The sequence below is a fragment of the Diceros bicornis genome, chromosome 32 (genome assembly GCF_020826845.1).
Source record: "Diceros bicornis minor isolate mBicDic1 chromosome 32, mDicBic1.mat.cur, whole genome shotgun sequence".
NCBI lineage: Eukaryota > Metazoa > Chordata > Mammalia > Perissodactyla > Rhinocerotidae > Diceros > Diceros bicornis.
In genome coordinates this window covers 19,727,128-19,742,670 of record NC_080771.1, presented here as the reverse complement: position 1 = coordinate 19,742,670, position 15,543 = coordinate 19,727,128, and the positions used below count along the sequence as shown (strand labels likewise).

The following is a 15,543-nucleotide window of genomic DNA, read 5'->3' as shown; positions in this document are numbered from 1 at the left end:
AGAGCCCCAGACAACAGAAGATTAAGTACTTTTCTCCTCCACAAACTCTCCCATTGTCCTCACGAGCTGCCCCCAAATTCATGAATTCCCCTGCCCAGCATTCCAGATTTGGATTCAGGGAGGCCTCCAGACAGAGAGGTACAGAGCCCAAAAAAGGGCATTCATACAGCTGGGGCAACTGCTTTGCCCCACAAAGTGGTCACAGAGGGCACATAGAATCAGAGGGAGCACAGCGCAAAAAATCTGGGGATAAGGGAATTTTGCTTTCAGATTCCAGCTCCACCTACCAGCTCTTGGTTGAGAAAGTTAAGTTCATCTAGCTGAACCTCAATTTTCTCACCTAGAAAATGAGGCTGGTAAAAACCCACCTTGTGGGCCATTGTGAGGATTGAATGGACTATGTGCTACTAACTGGTAGCACAGCTTCGGACACTCAGTAACTTTGGCTGCTCTGATGTGTCATCACTCTTGTCACATGCCCTTGTTCTGTGAAGGAAGGGAAGGCAGCAGCCTCCTGAGCTCCTATTGGATTCACTCTTCAATGAATGCTAGTTGAGTACTCGCTGTGTGTAGGTGTGGTGCCAGGTGCCAGAATATGGTGGTCATGACCTCATTGAGTTCACTTGCCAGCTTTAGCAGGGGCAACCACTACAGACTGCTGTCAGGAAGAGGAGGGGGAAAGAGAGGTCCCAGCAAAATCTGAACCTGGGTGATCCAAGAGGCTCACCCATGTTCCTGTTTTTAGACAGAATGATTCACCAAAGAGGGTTTGGATTTGGCAGAGTTCTCCGTGATATGCCCCCCACCAGGCAACTGAAATCACAGTTCAGGAGGTGCCATCTGAATCCCAGGGACTCCCTGAAAGGCCTTCTTGGGTCGAGCTCCTATACCCCGGGCCATCTAGCCTTCCCCTGGCCGATGGCACTACCTCAAGGACATAGGACAGCATGCAAACCAACCTCAGGACAAGAGGCCCAAGTCCTGTGGGCTTCACATCTAAGTCATCAGAACATCAGGTCCCAGAAGCAGCCCAGTCAGACACTTCAAGCCTGTCAGACACCACGTATGACTTTGCTCTGGGGACTTTGTATACTGGATCCTCCAAACTGCCTAAAATCAAGCAGAGCCCTGCTACAAGAGGACCTAAGTCATCAGTCATCTCCATCAAAAAGCAGCCCCAGGAATGTTGGATGGAGAGGCTGGTAAGAGTGCCGAAGAGAAAGGTGGGGATTAGGGAGAAGGCTGGGTGGAAGCAGGAGACGAAGATGCCTTAGTGCTTACTGCACTTCTAGCAAGATCAACAACGGCTGAGGGCCAGCCCGGTGGTGCAAGCGGTTAAGTGCGCGCGCTCTGCTGCGGCGGCCCGGGGTTCGCTGGTTCGGATCCCGGGTGCGCACCGACGCACTGCTTGGTAAGCCATGCTGTGGCGGCGTCCCATATAAAGTGGAGGAAGATGGTCACCGATGTTAGCCCAGGGCCGTCTTCCTCAGCAAAAAAAAAAAAAAAAGGATTGGCGGATGTTAGCTCAGGGCTGATCTCCTCACACACACACAAAAAAAACGGCTGCCTTTTGAGGAAGGAAAATGTGCTAGCTCTTTGCCACTTCAGGAAGGGGAGACCCCGCTTTGCGATTGGAGGATGTGTGTCTATGGTGGCCAGGCTACCTTTTGGCTGTGGAGACTGTTGTTTCTTGGGAATTTAATTGTGTCACTCATCATGGCAGCAGTACCAGAGCAACACCCCAAAAGAAGCAGGGGCAGCATGAGTCTCCAGGACCAAGAACCCCTGAATGCAGATGACTATCACCTGGGCAATGCTGGATACTGAAGAAGCCGCTGCCTCCACCCCACCTCTGCACTATGAGCATGTGAGTGACTTGTGTGGCTGTCACTCAGCCTGACTTCTTTGTTCTCTGCATATTCTTGCAATACACTGGAGATCAGTGGGGTTGGGTTGGCACTGCCACTAGAGTAAGTTTGGTCCCAGGAGAAGGCTGTTTCTACCACTGCCTCCTCTGCAGGTCTTGATTTAGGTAAATACTACATAGGTGAGGAATTAGAAGAAGCTGCTCACTCATGTACCCCTCCCTGGTGGCAAGATTTCCTGCACTGCCCTGCCTCAACAGCTCCACCAGCTGGAGACTGAGAGGACAGCATGTGCCAAAGCCCTATGGCAGTAGGCAGCGTGGCTTGTGTGGCCAGAATTTAGAGGGCAAGTGGGTTTGCATTATTTGCTGAGACTGGAGAGGCTGGCGAAAGCAGACTCCCCAGGACTTGAAAGCCAAATAAAGGAATTCAGGTATATCCTAAGAGCAATGGGAAGCTACAGAAGAACTTTATTTATTTATTTTTGTGTGTGTGAGGAAGATCAGCCTTTAGCTAACACCTATTGCCAATCCTCCTCCTTTTTTTCCCTTTTTCTCCCCAAAGCCCCAGTAGATAGCTGTATGTCATAGTTGCACATCCTGCTAGTTGCTGTATGTGGGACGCGGCCTCAGCATGGCTGGAGAAGTGGTGCGTTGGTGCATGCCCGGGATCTGAACCCATGCCGCCAATAGCGGAGTGCACGCACTTAACTGCTAAGCCACGGGGCCGGCCCCCACAGTAGAACTTTAGGCAAGAGGATGACATCAGAGTTTTTCAAAGAGGGATAGGTATGGCTATTCTGTGGGGAATGGACTGGAGGTGGGAAGACTAGGAGGAGGTAAGAGATGAAGGTGGCCTGTTCTGGGGAAAAGGCAGTGGGAATGGAGAGGAGACTTGCCTGGGAGATGTTTGGAGGTTAAACCAGCAGGATTTGGAGATGCCCTGAAAGGGGATGGGTGGGCAGAGGGTAGGAGGCATCACAGATGACATTCAGGTCAGCTCTGGAGCCAGGCCCTGAGCTTCCCTGGCTTCACCCTATTTCCACTTCTGCCCACTGCCAACAGCATCTGGATAAATTTTGTCATAGTCTCTACCCCTAAATTGTCCCTATGTCCAGGTCTGTCTGATACTAGGGGCTCCTAGAGGACAGGACTTCACTAGTGTGTGCTTATTTCCCCTGCACAGAGCAGGGCACAGAGATGGCCTCGGGTGAGGTTAAGGGCAGGACAGCCCACTCTGTTAGCTAAAATCTGCTTGCTACTTGGGTGTGAGTGCTCACATGTCCCTGAGTGAATAAGGGTCTGGGTGTCTGTGTTTCTGTGATTGGCTTTGTATGGTCACCTCAAGGCCATGGCTAGCAGTGCTGGCCTATTTAAGGACTGAAGCTGAATGTTATAGAAAATTTGCTGCCTAACTAGTCTTCTACAGAGATGGTGCCCACCTTCTGTGGTTCTGCTGGGGTAGAGTTTCGCCCTGGGGTGTTAGACATCCAGCCCCCGGAGAAAAGCTAAAAAACCTCAAAATGCTAAATTCTCCCTTCTCAGTCCTCTGTCAGCAGCTGCTATTTATTTGTCTGGACTTTCTGCTCACCTCTTCCCCATTCTTTATACCCCCCACTTCCTGGGGGGCTGTCAAGAGTGGAACAGACAAGCTTTTTATCTTGCAAACCCACATTTTTTGCACGGAAACCAGCATATCCAAGAGTTTCTCTTCCTTCTCCTTACTTAGCCAGCAGCAAAAGTGTGTGCGGGGGCTGCTGACCAGCAGTAGGGGGAGGCGGGCAGGGGAGGGAAGGGAGCCAGGTCCGAGTTTGGGCACCCAAACCATCCAGGGCAGGGACACATCCCACTGTTCTCTGAAGCAGAGCCCTAGGGGACTCACGCTCTGCAGTGGGGCTGCCTAGAGAACCCTGCCGCTGCAGCAGGAAGGGAGCAGACCCACCTCCAGCGCAGCCCCATTGGTTTGTCCTTCTTCCTGGCCTGCAGGCATGGGGCAACATCAAGTGCACAGTCCCTCAAATATACACAAGCTGAGACCCTTCCCCTCCTGGGTAGCCCAGGACCTCTAGTCCCTCTGGAAGAGGTTTACTCATTTTCTTTTTAGGGAGACGTCTAAGGTCTCCAGTTCTCAGACTTAGGTCACTACCCTGTGCCAGTCACTCCTGCCACCTGGGAAAGGTTCCAAAGGTGGAGCAGCTCCAGGGGGGTGCAGAGGTTTAGTGTAGAAACTTGAGAAAGTGGGGATGAAGGAGTTTAGGCACAGATCCCGAAGCCTCTCAGTGGTGGAGCTTCTATGAGAAGGCACATCGGGTGCTTGCCGCGCGCGCGCGCGCGCGCGCGCGCGTGCGTGCGTGCGTGGTTGGCGGTGTTCCTGGAGGAGGCAGCTAGGGTGAGGGCCTGAGGCCAGGAATGGGGTGGGGCCTGCGGAGCGAGGAGAGGAACTCAGTCCTCAAGTTTCCGGGGAGAGCTAGAGCCCCAGGAGCCACAAGATAAGGCGGGTTTGGCCGCAGAACCCAGGTGCCAGGCCTTTCATTAGGACCCATAGTTCTGACCTCAGCGAGCCGGGGCTTCTGCACTGAGGTAGGAGGGATGCTGGCCAGCAGGTCAGCCAGTAGCTCTGGGAGAAAGGTTGCTGGGATGGGGGGCTCTGTTGCCCTCGAAATTACTTCATTTCCTTCTACTTATATAGCCTACTGTCTGGGTTCCTGCTCTGTTGAGTAAATGTTTCCTGACCCTCCCCAGGTGGTTGCTCAGTTTACATCCCCCAAAGTTCCTCCATTCAGGCCCTGGGGAGGTGTAGCATCTCCTGAGGAGGGAGCATTTTCTGAGGCTAACTGGGGAAGATGGGAGAGGGGGGATCCTGATAGTTCCCAGTTCCTGGCTGGAGTCCCCAGACGATGGACAAGCAGGCAGAAAAGTAAGGTAGGGGAGAGAGAAGATCAGGGACAGAGGGCCCCTTCCTCCATCCAGAGTCCACAAGGTTAACTCCTCAATTCAGGGATTATCTCCTCCCCTAGGCTTACGCCAAGTGGCCCAGCACTGGAAAACCAGGAGCTCAGAGCACTGTGACCACAGAGACATCTGCATCTGCTCTAGGGGTGGCCAAGGCAGACTGCAGGCAGATGGGGACATGACGTGCTTGGGAGAGGCCACAGGGCAGAGGGCCACCCTCTAGGAGAAGCACCCCGGGCCCTCTCTCTTGGAGAGCAAAGCTAGGGGCAGGGGCAGAGCAACCCGGGTCCGCACCCTCGGAGCAGTGGGGGTAGAGAGAGGGGCAGGGGCAGAGGGACCCTGCAGTGGGAGGCAAGTGGGCACACACGACAGAGGGCCGGCTCAGCCCGCCGGGTTGCCCTCGGGGCTGGGGGCCGGAGGGCCTTGCTGCCCCCTGCCGTCGCGCTGCGTCGCGGCTCTCCCCGCACGAGTCGTAAGGTCCTGTGACTCTCCATCACCCACTCGCGAGACCACGCCGCCAGGTGGCCTAAGTCGACTGTCCGGACCCCATCGTCGCCCTCGGCCCATTGCCCGCCCCTCTCAGGCTCTCGAGACCGGCCCCTGCCTGCGCAGCATGCGGCCCGCGGACCTCGAGGGTCCCCGTGCGCTCGGCGGGCGCCCTCTGCTGCGTCTGCTGCTCCTGCTGTCGCTGCTGCCAAGGCCAGTAACCCGCGCTCAGACCACTCCGGGCACCCCAACCACGCCGGGCACCCCCAGGGCCTCGACAGCGCCAGGCACCCCCAGCACTCCAAGTCTGCGGGAGCGCGCGCGGGCCCTGATGCGGGACTTCCCACTCGTGGACGGGTGCGTAGGTGGAGTGGGGGGGGGGGGCTGTGTTCACCCCTGGGCAGAGGAGGAGGTCCTGAGCATGGAGGGTTAGGGAGGAGGCTCCCTCACACCACCCCTGGATGGCTTCTCTCATCATTCATGGGTGCCCTTTCCCCTCTTCTGTCACCCCCTCCCTGGTGGGAACCCCCTAGCCCAGGCCTCAGGGGATCCTGGTATAGTCTGTGTGACAGTGTGGAGTGGGGCACCCCTGTCCCCCACCCAGGCCAGGCCACATGTCCTACCTGATCCCAAGGCCTAAGGAGCCCCCCCACTTGCTCCTGATGTGAGCCTGCCTTGATCTCCCTCCAGCCACAATGATATGCCCCTGGTCCTGAGGCAGTTTTACCACAACAGGCTGCAGGATGTTAATCTGCACAATTTCAGCCACGGCCAGACCAGCCTGGACAGGCTTAGAGATGGTCTCGTGGGTGCCCAGGTACCACAGGGACACACGGGGTGCCACAGCATGGCTGCTGGGGAATGTGGGGGAATATGGGGGTTCTAGAGACCTCAACAAGTTAGTAACATGGGAACTCAGTTACCATAGTGACCCAAAAAGTGCCATGACATGGATGCTGGGGGCTGCAGGAGCCACAATGAGCCAGCTTGGTGGGCATCCAGGTACCATGGAACAAGCTGAGCATTACATGTGACTTCTGGGCCACTGGGCGCTGTGCTGGCTGTGGAGACTATGAAAGGAGGGACTCCAAAGCAGCCCCTGCCCAAGCCAACCCCTGTCCTTCTCCTAGTTCTGGTCAGCCTACGTCCCATGCCAGACCCAGGAACGAGATGCAGTGCGCCTCACACTGGAGCAAATTGACCTCATCCACCGTATGTGTGCCTCCTATTCTGAGCTGGAGCTTGTGACCTCGGTTAAAGGTAGGCGGGCTGGTAGGAGGTGTTAGGAACTTGACTGAGCTACCCTAGCCCCTGAAACTGATCACCTGACCTACCTGCCCCCAGCTCTGAACAGTACCCGAAAGTTGGCTTGCCTCATTGGTGTGGAGGGTGGCCACTCGCTGGACAGTAGCCTCTCCATCTTGCGTACCTTCTATGTGCTGGGTGTGCGCTACCTGACACTCACCCACACCTGCAACACGCCCTGGTGAGCACAGTGCAGATGGTATGGGCCCACTGAGGCAGAGATTTGCCCAAGATCATACTGGGGCTCAGACCAAGCTTTACGCCTGGGATCTGGCACTGACCCTGGAGTGGGGAGGGGAGCTGAGTTCGCAAAGCAAGCCTGGATCCCCAGCAGAGCCCTTCTCCTGCCAGACACAGCTCAGCTTGGGTCCCTGCTCTTGCTCCAGGGGGTTGTAGGGATAGAGGGTTCGGTAGAGCCTCTAGGCTCTTGTGGCCAAATCATGGCTACCAGTCAGACTGCCTCCTGGCCACCCTGCAGGGCAGAGAGCTCAGCTAAGGGCATCCACTCCTTCTACGACAATGTCAGCGGGCTGACCAGCTTTGGTGAGGTGAGGACCCTGGTTCTATACCCTGCCCACATGAATATACGTGCCCCACCTCTTCCCTACAGATAAATACCCATACATGTGCACTCCTGATGCCCTCTCCCCAACCTGTCCCTGCAGAAGGTGGTGGTGGAAATGAACCGCCTGGGCATGATGGTAGACTTGTCCCATGTCTCAGATGCCGTGGCACGGCGGGCCCTGGAAGTGTCACAGGCACCTGTGATCTTCTCTCACTCAGCTGCCCGGGGTGTATGCAAGAACGCTCGGAATGTTCCTGATGATATCCTGCAGCTTCTGGTGAGACACTGCCCTGGCCCTCAAACCTAAAGCAAGAGGTTCAAACCAGGAGCCCTTGAACTTGAGCCCCCAGTCCCTCAACTTTCTCAAACCCTGTCTGAACATCTTTTGCCCCACAAACCCACAGTCTACAGCCCCTGAACTCTTGAACCCTAGGTAGGGTTCTAGGTGGTAAATACACCTCTGAACCCTCAAGCCTAGGGCTAAGACACCACCCAAACCAGGGCTGAGACGCCTCCATTCACACAAACCCAGAGAGGTGAAGTCTCCTCTGACCTCAAAGCCAGGGCTGAACACCTTCCCCACAGGGGCCCAGAGGGTGAACAGGCAGGTAGTTGTGCTGGGGGGCCAAGCTGAGTGTCCATTTGTTCACTCCTGCAGAAGAAGAATGGTGGCATCGTGATGGTGTCGTTGTCTGTGGGGGTGCTGCAGTGCAACCTGCAAGCCAACGTGTCCACTGTGGCAGGTGAGCCCCACCCTGGGCTCTGCGAACAGCTCTCATTTGGACCTGAAGCTTTGGAGGGGACCTCAGAACAGCTCCAGTGGTTTGACCCATCCATTGGCAGTAGGCACAGCTCCCCAAAACCCAATAATGGACAGTACACAGCACCTTGGTGCCACATGGAACTGGAGCCACAGAGTCAATACTGTGATATTGATGGGTATAGGGAGGCAGTCAGACATAGAGCCTGGGTGCCAACCATCTGTGCGTCTGCCGAGGCTGCCCCTGCCTCTGGCCAAGGGACTGGGCAGCCCCGTAGGTCTCTAGGGTCTTTGTCAGTTGTACTCTTTGTCCCTCTCTCATCCTCCACCCCCATGGAAAGGAGCCCCCACGGGTTTTCAAGGATACTGGAGGCACGGTGAATTCTGGATGGGAAATGGCCCAAATGGGTGGCTCTGGAGTCCACTGCAAATCTGAAGTCCAGTCTGGAACCAGTTGGGATCAGTTGAAGTCAAACCTCAGGGCCCTCAAGTTGGCATACTGGGTGCCAGGCCATGAAGGAATTGGCCTGCCTGGCCTATGGGCTGCAAGAAAGGGAATCAGCAGAGTCCAGTTCCCCACCCCAACCCCTGCCCTGGAAGCCCCACGCTGCTAACTCTCCATCCCCCAGATCACTTCGACCACATCAGGAAAGTCATTGGATCCAAGTTCATTGGGATTGGCGGAGATTATGATGGGGCCGGCCGGTAAGTGCTTCTCCCCGTCGCTTGTCTGGAGCTGGCCATGCAGCAGTGGGACCTTCACAGTCACTGTGCCCACCACATTGTGATCCTCATGGCCTTTAGATCTTGACCACAGCCTCAGGTCTATTGGCCCACCTGGCATCTCCCCACTCCCAGGGTCTGTTTCCTGGGCTCTCCCATCTGTCTGTGGCCCGTTGGCCCCACTCTAGGTCGTCATATTTGGCTAAGCCAGCAGACAGAGCTCCTCTGCTCAGCGCGTGTACCCACCCCCAGTGTCAGCAGATCCACTGCCTCTGAGCAGACTCTTTGCAAGGTCTGACCATCTTCTCTGCCTGCAACTGGGTCTGTGCATGCAGGGGGTCAACACAGTTCTTAAAAAGCTTTTCTTCTTTTTATAAATGGAGGGAAATTCTGCATTCTGTGAAAGGCATAGATATTAAGGTATAATTCAGTGAGTTTTGATGAATATTCAAGGTCATCTTGGGGCCTCCTTCTGAAGGATGAAGAGCAGTGGTGAATCATATATTTTCTCCAAGTCTCCATTTCCCATATCTGACCAGGGCTGGGGTTCAGTGGACCCTGGACACATAGGGCTGTGGTTCTGAGTCAGGACCAAGGAACAGGTCTGGGGCCCAACAGCTGGCTGGCTGGTGGCCACACAGGTTTCCTCAGGGACTGGAGGACGTGTCCACATACCCGGTACTGATAGAAGAGTTGCTTAGTCGTGGCTGGACTGAGGAAGAGCTTCAGGGTGTCCTTCGTGGAAATCTGCTGCGGGTCTTCAAAGAGGTAGAACAGGTATGCTGGGCTGGGCAAAAGAGTAGCTCAGGGGTCTGAGCAGGTGTATTGGGGGGAGCTGTGGGAGCTGCTGACCACCGACTGCCACCTCAAGGTACGAGAGGAAAACAAGAGGCAAAGGCCCTTGGAGGACGAGTTCCCGGATGAGCAGCTGGGCAGCTCTTGCCGCTCTGTCCTCCCGCATCTGCATCAGAGACAGTATCTGACTCTGGACCAGAAATTAACCAAGACTCCGATGCATTGGATGCCCAAGTTATTACCTAAGAAGTCATTCTCAAAATCCTCCCCCGACATGGCCCCAGGCCTCACCGTTATTGCTGCCTTCCCAGTCCTTATTCTGTGGCTCTGGTGACCCACTTAATCCTGCCAGATGTCACTTTGGCAGCCATGGACACCCCACAAAGTTCCCCTGTTGTGCAGGCTCAAACATTTCCCGAAAATAAATGTTTTAGACATGGAACCAGGCATGCGGGTCCTTCTCTGTGGTGGGGTCTGGTGGTGCAGGCTCACAATGTTGGGGTTGGTGGGGGACCCTGCAGTTCAGCCATGAGTTACTCAAGGAAGATCTGCTGGCAGTGGCCTGGGGAAACCCAGATGGTTGGGCCCAGCACTAGAAGAAGACAGTGGGTAGCTCTGGCTGCGGGAGGGTGGATGCTACTCTGGGTTCCTCTGAGTAGCTTACCTCAATCCACATCCTGACCCACTGACTACCACCTGGGGATCTTTCAGGGACGTCTGGTTCAAATTCCCAAGAAGGAACATGCCTGGATCAAAAATGATCTTTGTTCCTATTTGGACAGAGCCCAGAATGTCAGGCCACATAATGGACCGTGGGCCTCCAATGGCTGCACTGCCCTGGATGTGAGCCCAATCCCTCTGTGAGACTTCCTCTCTGAGAGGCACAGGCTACTTAGACAACCACTCCTTCTTACCCCAGGACATTAATGGTAATAACAACTGCACTAATAATAGCCAAAATTAAGAGTTAATACATTAAGAGTTAATAATGACAGCTAATAATAATAAATAACATGATGATAATAGATAATAGCTAATAAAAATAATAGTTAATACTAATAGTCTACGCGTATCCCATGACTGAGCAATTTCACCCCAGGTATACATCCAAGAAGAATGTATACATATATTCCCTAAAAGGCATACAAAATAATACTTATAGCAGTACTATTCATAATAACTCCAAACTGTGCATTTCAAAGTCAAATTTCAAGGAGTCAAAGACAAAAGATTTTCTTTTTTTTTTTAAAGATTTTATTTATTTATTTTTCCCCCAAAGTCCCAGTAGATAGTTGTCTCTCACAGCTGCACATCCTTCTAGCTGCTGCATGTGGGACACGGCCTCAGCATGGCCGGAGGAGCGGTGTGCCGGCGCGCACCCAGGATCCGAACCCAGGCCACCAGCAGCGGAGCGCGCGCACCCAACCGCTAAGCCACGGGGCCGGCCCAAAAGATTTTCTTAAAAGCAGTCATATTTTGGGGCCGGCCCCGTGGTTTAGCGGTTAAGTGCGTGCGCTCCGCTGCTGGCGGCCCGGGTTCGGGTGTCCCACATACAGCAACTAGAAGGATGTGCAACTATGACATACAACTAGCTACTGGGGCTTTGGGGGGGGGGGAAGCAGTCATGTTTTTAAAAATCACATTAACTTAGAAACAACAATGAAACTGACAACTGAATTTTCAACAGAAATAATGGAAATCTGCTGCAGTGGAATATCTTTAACCTGATGAAGGAAAGTAACTACCAATGGTAACTTCTGTGCACAGTGAAAACATTCTTCAAAAATGAAGGAAAATAGGGCTGGCCCCGTGGCTTGGCGGTTAAGTGCGCGTGCTCCACTGCTGGTGGCCTGGGTTCGGATCCCGGGCACGCCCTGAGGCACTGCTTCTCCAGCCATGCTGAGGCGGAGTCCCACATACAGCAACTAGAAGGATGTGCAGCTATGACATACAACTATCTACTGGGGCTTTGGGGGGAAAAAATAAACAAATAAAATCTTTAAAAAAAAAATGAAGGAAAATAAATCATTTTCAGACCAACAAAAGCAGAGAGAGAAATTGGAAATATACAAATCACCTAATGAGAATATAAATTATTATGGGAAAAGTGCATATCAAATTAAGGAACTTAAGGAGATTATAGACCCCCTAATTTCACATTTGAAATGGAGGTACGAAAATTTAAACAAAGAGTCCAGATGTTGAATTTTTTTTTTTTTTGGTGAGGAAGCTTGGCCCTGAGCTAACATCTGTGCCAGTCTTCCTCTGTTTTGTATGTGGGACACTGCCACCACATGGCTTGATGAGCAATGTGTAGGTCTGCGCCTGGGATCCAAACCTGCAAACTCCAGGCTGCCAAAGTGGAACATGCAAACTTAACCACTACACCATTGGGCCAGCCCCAGATGTTGAATTTTTAACTGGAGAAAAGTTATGTTCTATGAATACATCTGATTTGTCAAAAGCTGCCACTGACTTGGCTCTTTACATATTCTGAAATTTTAAGTTCTGTAGAAATTCCATCTGAAATAGTTTTAAGAAACACGCAATACTGATGCTTTTTAATATAAAATCAGCATTGTGTTTGGATATTCTAAAATTGGTTCACGAATTTTGCTTAGTGGAATGTTACCCAAATTTGGAAATAGCCTTGAAAAAAATTTAACTATGCCACTCACAGTGGCATCCTGTAAAAGAAGTTTCAGCAAGCTGCAGTTATTTAAAAATTAAGATCATCACTTGCTCAAGAGAAATTGTCAAACATGCAATCTCTCAATAGAAAATGAGCTAAGCAAAGAAGTAGGTTTTGAAAATATTATTCATGAGTTTTCTTCATTAAAGCCAGGAAAGTAAAATTATAATTCTGGTTTGGGTATAAATAAAATATGGAGGGGCCGGCCCCATGGCTTAGCGGTTAAGTGCGCGTGCTCCGCTACTTGCAGCCCCGGTTCGGATCCCGGGCGCGCACCGACGCACCGCTTGTCCCGCCATGCTGAGGCGGCGTCCCACATACAGCAACTAGAAGGATGTGCAACTGTGACACACAACTATCTACTGGGGCTTTGGGGAGAAAGGGGAAAAAAAAGGAGGATGATTGGCAACAGATTTAGCTTAGGGCTGGTCTTCCTCAGCAAAAAAAGAGGAAGATTGGCGTGGATGTTAGCTCAGGACTGATCTTCCTCACAAAAATAAAATAAAATAAGGAAACACAATGTTGTGAGTTTTAATACACCTACTTTTCAGTTCTTTAATATTTTTCAACTATGTTAATGTTCTGGAAAAGTTAACCATTAAAAAATACATTAAAAATGTATTTAGTGGCATATTTTTTTCCTCTGGCCTCAGGCTCCAAGTTGGCTGGGCTCTGCACTGTTACTCAGAAAGTTCTAATGGTGCTTTCTATTGGTTTCACTGGTTCTCTCCTTTCTTGACTCCTTTTGGATCAATTTAGTAGCACTCTGAGATCACCTTAATCCCATTTCAGATCCTTCCAAGCTGAGCTGATCCAGCTCAGAGTCCATTTAGGAAAAAACAGGAAGAGGTGGGAGTTACTAGAAGATAGGAGCTGAGAGGAGGGCCTTGTGTTGCTAAGGCTCAGACTTCTGAGAACAGGGCTCTGCTCAGCTGGTGCAGGTGTTCTATATGGGCATGGCAAGGCTGCCCTATGACAGCCAGAAGAGGTTAGAGACTGCAGCCAACTGCCACTGTGCAGCAGCACTGATAGGAACGTGAAAAACGGGAAAGACATTTCTCTTTTCTCCTCTTGCCTTTCAATTCCCTGTGGTGACTTCTACTGGCAGAATGTAACAGGAAGCCAGCTAGGCATCTAGGAAATGTGGTCTCAAGAGTTCGAGCCCCAACTTCACAGAGCAGAGACTAAAAGGCTGGATCTGGAGTTGACAGAGAATTGCTTAATAACCAGGATTGCTGCAGGCCTGATTCACCCTTTCTCCTAGGGTGTATTCTTTTGTGTTCCAACTCAAAACTAAGTGTTCAGCCCAGCCCCGTGGCCGAGTGGCTAAAGTTCCGCGCGCTCCGCTTCTGCGGTCCGTGTTTGCAGGTTCAGATCCCAGGCACAGACCTACTCCACTCACCAGTCATGCTGTGGCAGTGTCCCACATACAAAATAGAGGCAGACTGGCAGAGATGTTAGCTCAGGAGGGCTAATCTTCCTCAAGCAAAAAAAAAGAGGAGGATTGGCAGTAGATGTTGGCTCAGGGCGAATCTTCCTCAGCAAAAAAAAAAAAAACTAAGTGTTCATCAGGGTGCTCCCTTACCTTGATGGATGCTAATCTGTCTGCTTAGCTCCACAAGCCCCTAGTGGAAGAAAGAGCCCAAAGGCTAGACCCATCTCTGGGTTTTCACCCTACCTGGGTCCTCACCAAGTAATTTTTCAATATCTCGTTAACTCTCTGATGCCTTCAAAGAGATCATTTTTATATTTTGCCCAACGTTGCTAGTTGTTGTCTGGAGGAGTGTAACTTTGATTTACTCAGTCAACCAAAACCAGACATTTGAAACTGTGTTTATGTATTATGGGATAATATTTTAAAAATTAACTATAAACATTATGCCCTCTGCTTTCATCTAAGACTAGTGTAGGAAACAGCTGTTTGTGCAATGCTTCTGCACTTTTGATAAACTATTAGCAAAGTCACTATTCATTACGTTGTTTAACATCACTTAAATGAAGACCTTCGTGGCAGGTCAGCTTAGGTGTATGAGAGACCAGAATAAACATTCTTTCTCTCTCTCTCTCTCTCTGCCCTACCTGAGAAAGCCAAAGCTGGAGGCAGCTGGGTCATACTGGTCCTTAACCCCAACGCAGGAGAAGTGGGCATCAATGGGCAGTGGTTACCAGAGGCCAAGGCCCTTCTTCTGGTGCCCAGAGGGGAGGTCCACTTATCAGGGAGCCCAGGAAGCATAGGAAACAGATGCAGATGTAAAAGACGGGGGACAACTCAGAGTTCAGTCTGTGTTGTAGGCCCCTCTCAGCCTGGTAGGACCTGGTGCAACCCCAGGATGCTCAGACACCACCCAAATGCAGTTCTGAGATCAATTACCCCTAAACCAGGGCTTTTTCTGAAGAAAACCATATCAGAAAAACCATGAATTATACTGTTCAGACCTCTCGTCAGCCTGGAAACCATCTTATCTTGAAAGAGGGTTTTTGCCCCAGGTGAAGTCATGTGTCAGACCAAGCCCCTCATGCTCTTAGCACCAAGGGCCCTAACCTGACCTTGTCCCCCTATTCCATGCCTTGGAGGATCTTCAAGCTCCTCCCCCACAGCACAGTCATCCTGCCCAAACCTTGCCCTATTGGCCAACCTGGGATGCCCTCTCCACTCCCCTGCCCAATCCAGGCCCCATGCTTTCAAGCCTCAGCTACTGCTCTGGTGCCTCCACTAACCTCTTAGCACCCTGGCCAGCCCTCACCAGCACTACCCACACTTCCCTCAGCCAGGATGACCATATTACAGAAAAAGATGAGACATAAATTGACCAGGGAGAAGGTAACCCCCTTCCTGAGATGGCTGCTATTAACTAATGTTTAGTATGTATACTCCTCTAGTCTTTTTTTGTGGGTATATTCACATATGTACAGAAGCAAAATTTCAATACTAGATGCTAAAACAAAATGGTCTCCCAAAAATATTGTTCTTAATTTCATTTTTATTAAAAAATATATAGGGAATCTTTTTCTGTCAGTCAAAACATACAGATCTAATTCACTCTTCTGAGTCAGGGCTTAAAATTTCACGGAATATTTCACCTGTTGGAGGGTGGGGCACATCCCTGCAACTAAAACCCCACATGGACCTGCGACCTGTCTGGCTACGGGTGAGATTAAGAAAATTCCTTGGTCCCTCCCAGTTCCCCCACTGCCCTCCTTCCCCAGTCTGTCTGTCGGGCCACGGAGCCCAGGAAAGCGGTAGGTGCAGGGCCAGGAGCAGGGGCGGACGGAGTCCGCGATGCGTCGCTAGTGGGCGCTCGCGGCAGAGGCCGGCCTGCCCCCGGGGGCGCCCTCTTTGTTGGGGGCGGGAGGGCTGTGTCGCCTCCTGGCGGCAACGCTGCGCTTTGGCCGTTGCGGAT

General features: G+C 51.9%; 1 protein-coding gene across 2 annotated transcripts; it reads left to right on the top strand.

Moving 5' to 3' along the window:
- The first annotated feature begins 4,311 nt into the window (after nt 1-4,311).
- LOC131396122 (dipeptidase 2-like) lies at nt 4,312-9,884 on the top strand. 2 transcript variants are annotated; one of them, XM_058528082.1, is made up of 10 exons: nt 4,312-5,659; nt 5,993-6,119; nt 6,433-6,562; nt 6,647-6,788; nt 7,086-7,155; nt 7,273-7,449; nt 7,831-7,915; nt 8,562-8,637; nt 9,297-9,432; nt 9,527-9,884. In XM_058528082.1, the coding sequence occupies exons 1-10, from the start codon at nt 5,430-5,432 to the stop codon at nt 9,782-9,784; spliced, it is 1,431 nt and encodes a 476-aa protein (XP_058384065.1). In that variant the 5' UTR covers nt 4,312-5,429; the 3' UTR covers nt 9,785-9,884. The 2 variants fall into 2 exon arrangements, with proteins under 2 accessions (XP_058384065.1, XP_058384064.1); XM_058528081.1 differs by lacking the exon at nt 5,993-6,119 and having other exon boundaries at nt 4,358-4,444.
- Nucleotides 9,885-15,543: the final 5,659 nt, after the last annotated feature.

Excerpts from the sequence above, each read along its gene's own strand:
- LOC131396122 (XM_058528082.1), top strand. The coding sequence starts at position 5,430 with ATGCGGCCCGCGGACCTCGAGGGTCCCCGTGCGCTCGGCGGGCGCCCT. Across the intron at positions 6,120-6,432 it reads ATGGTCTCGTGGGTGCCCAG|TTCTGGTCAGCCTACGTCCC; the intron begins GTACCACAGGGA and ends TCCTTCTCCTAG. Across the intron at positions 6,789-7,085 it reads CACACCTGCAACACGCCCTG|GGCAGAGAGCTCAGCTAAGG; the intron begins GTGAGCACAGTG and ends GCCACCCTGCAG.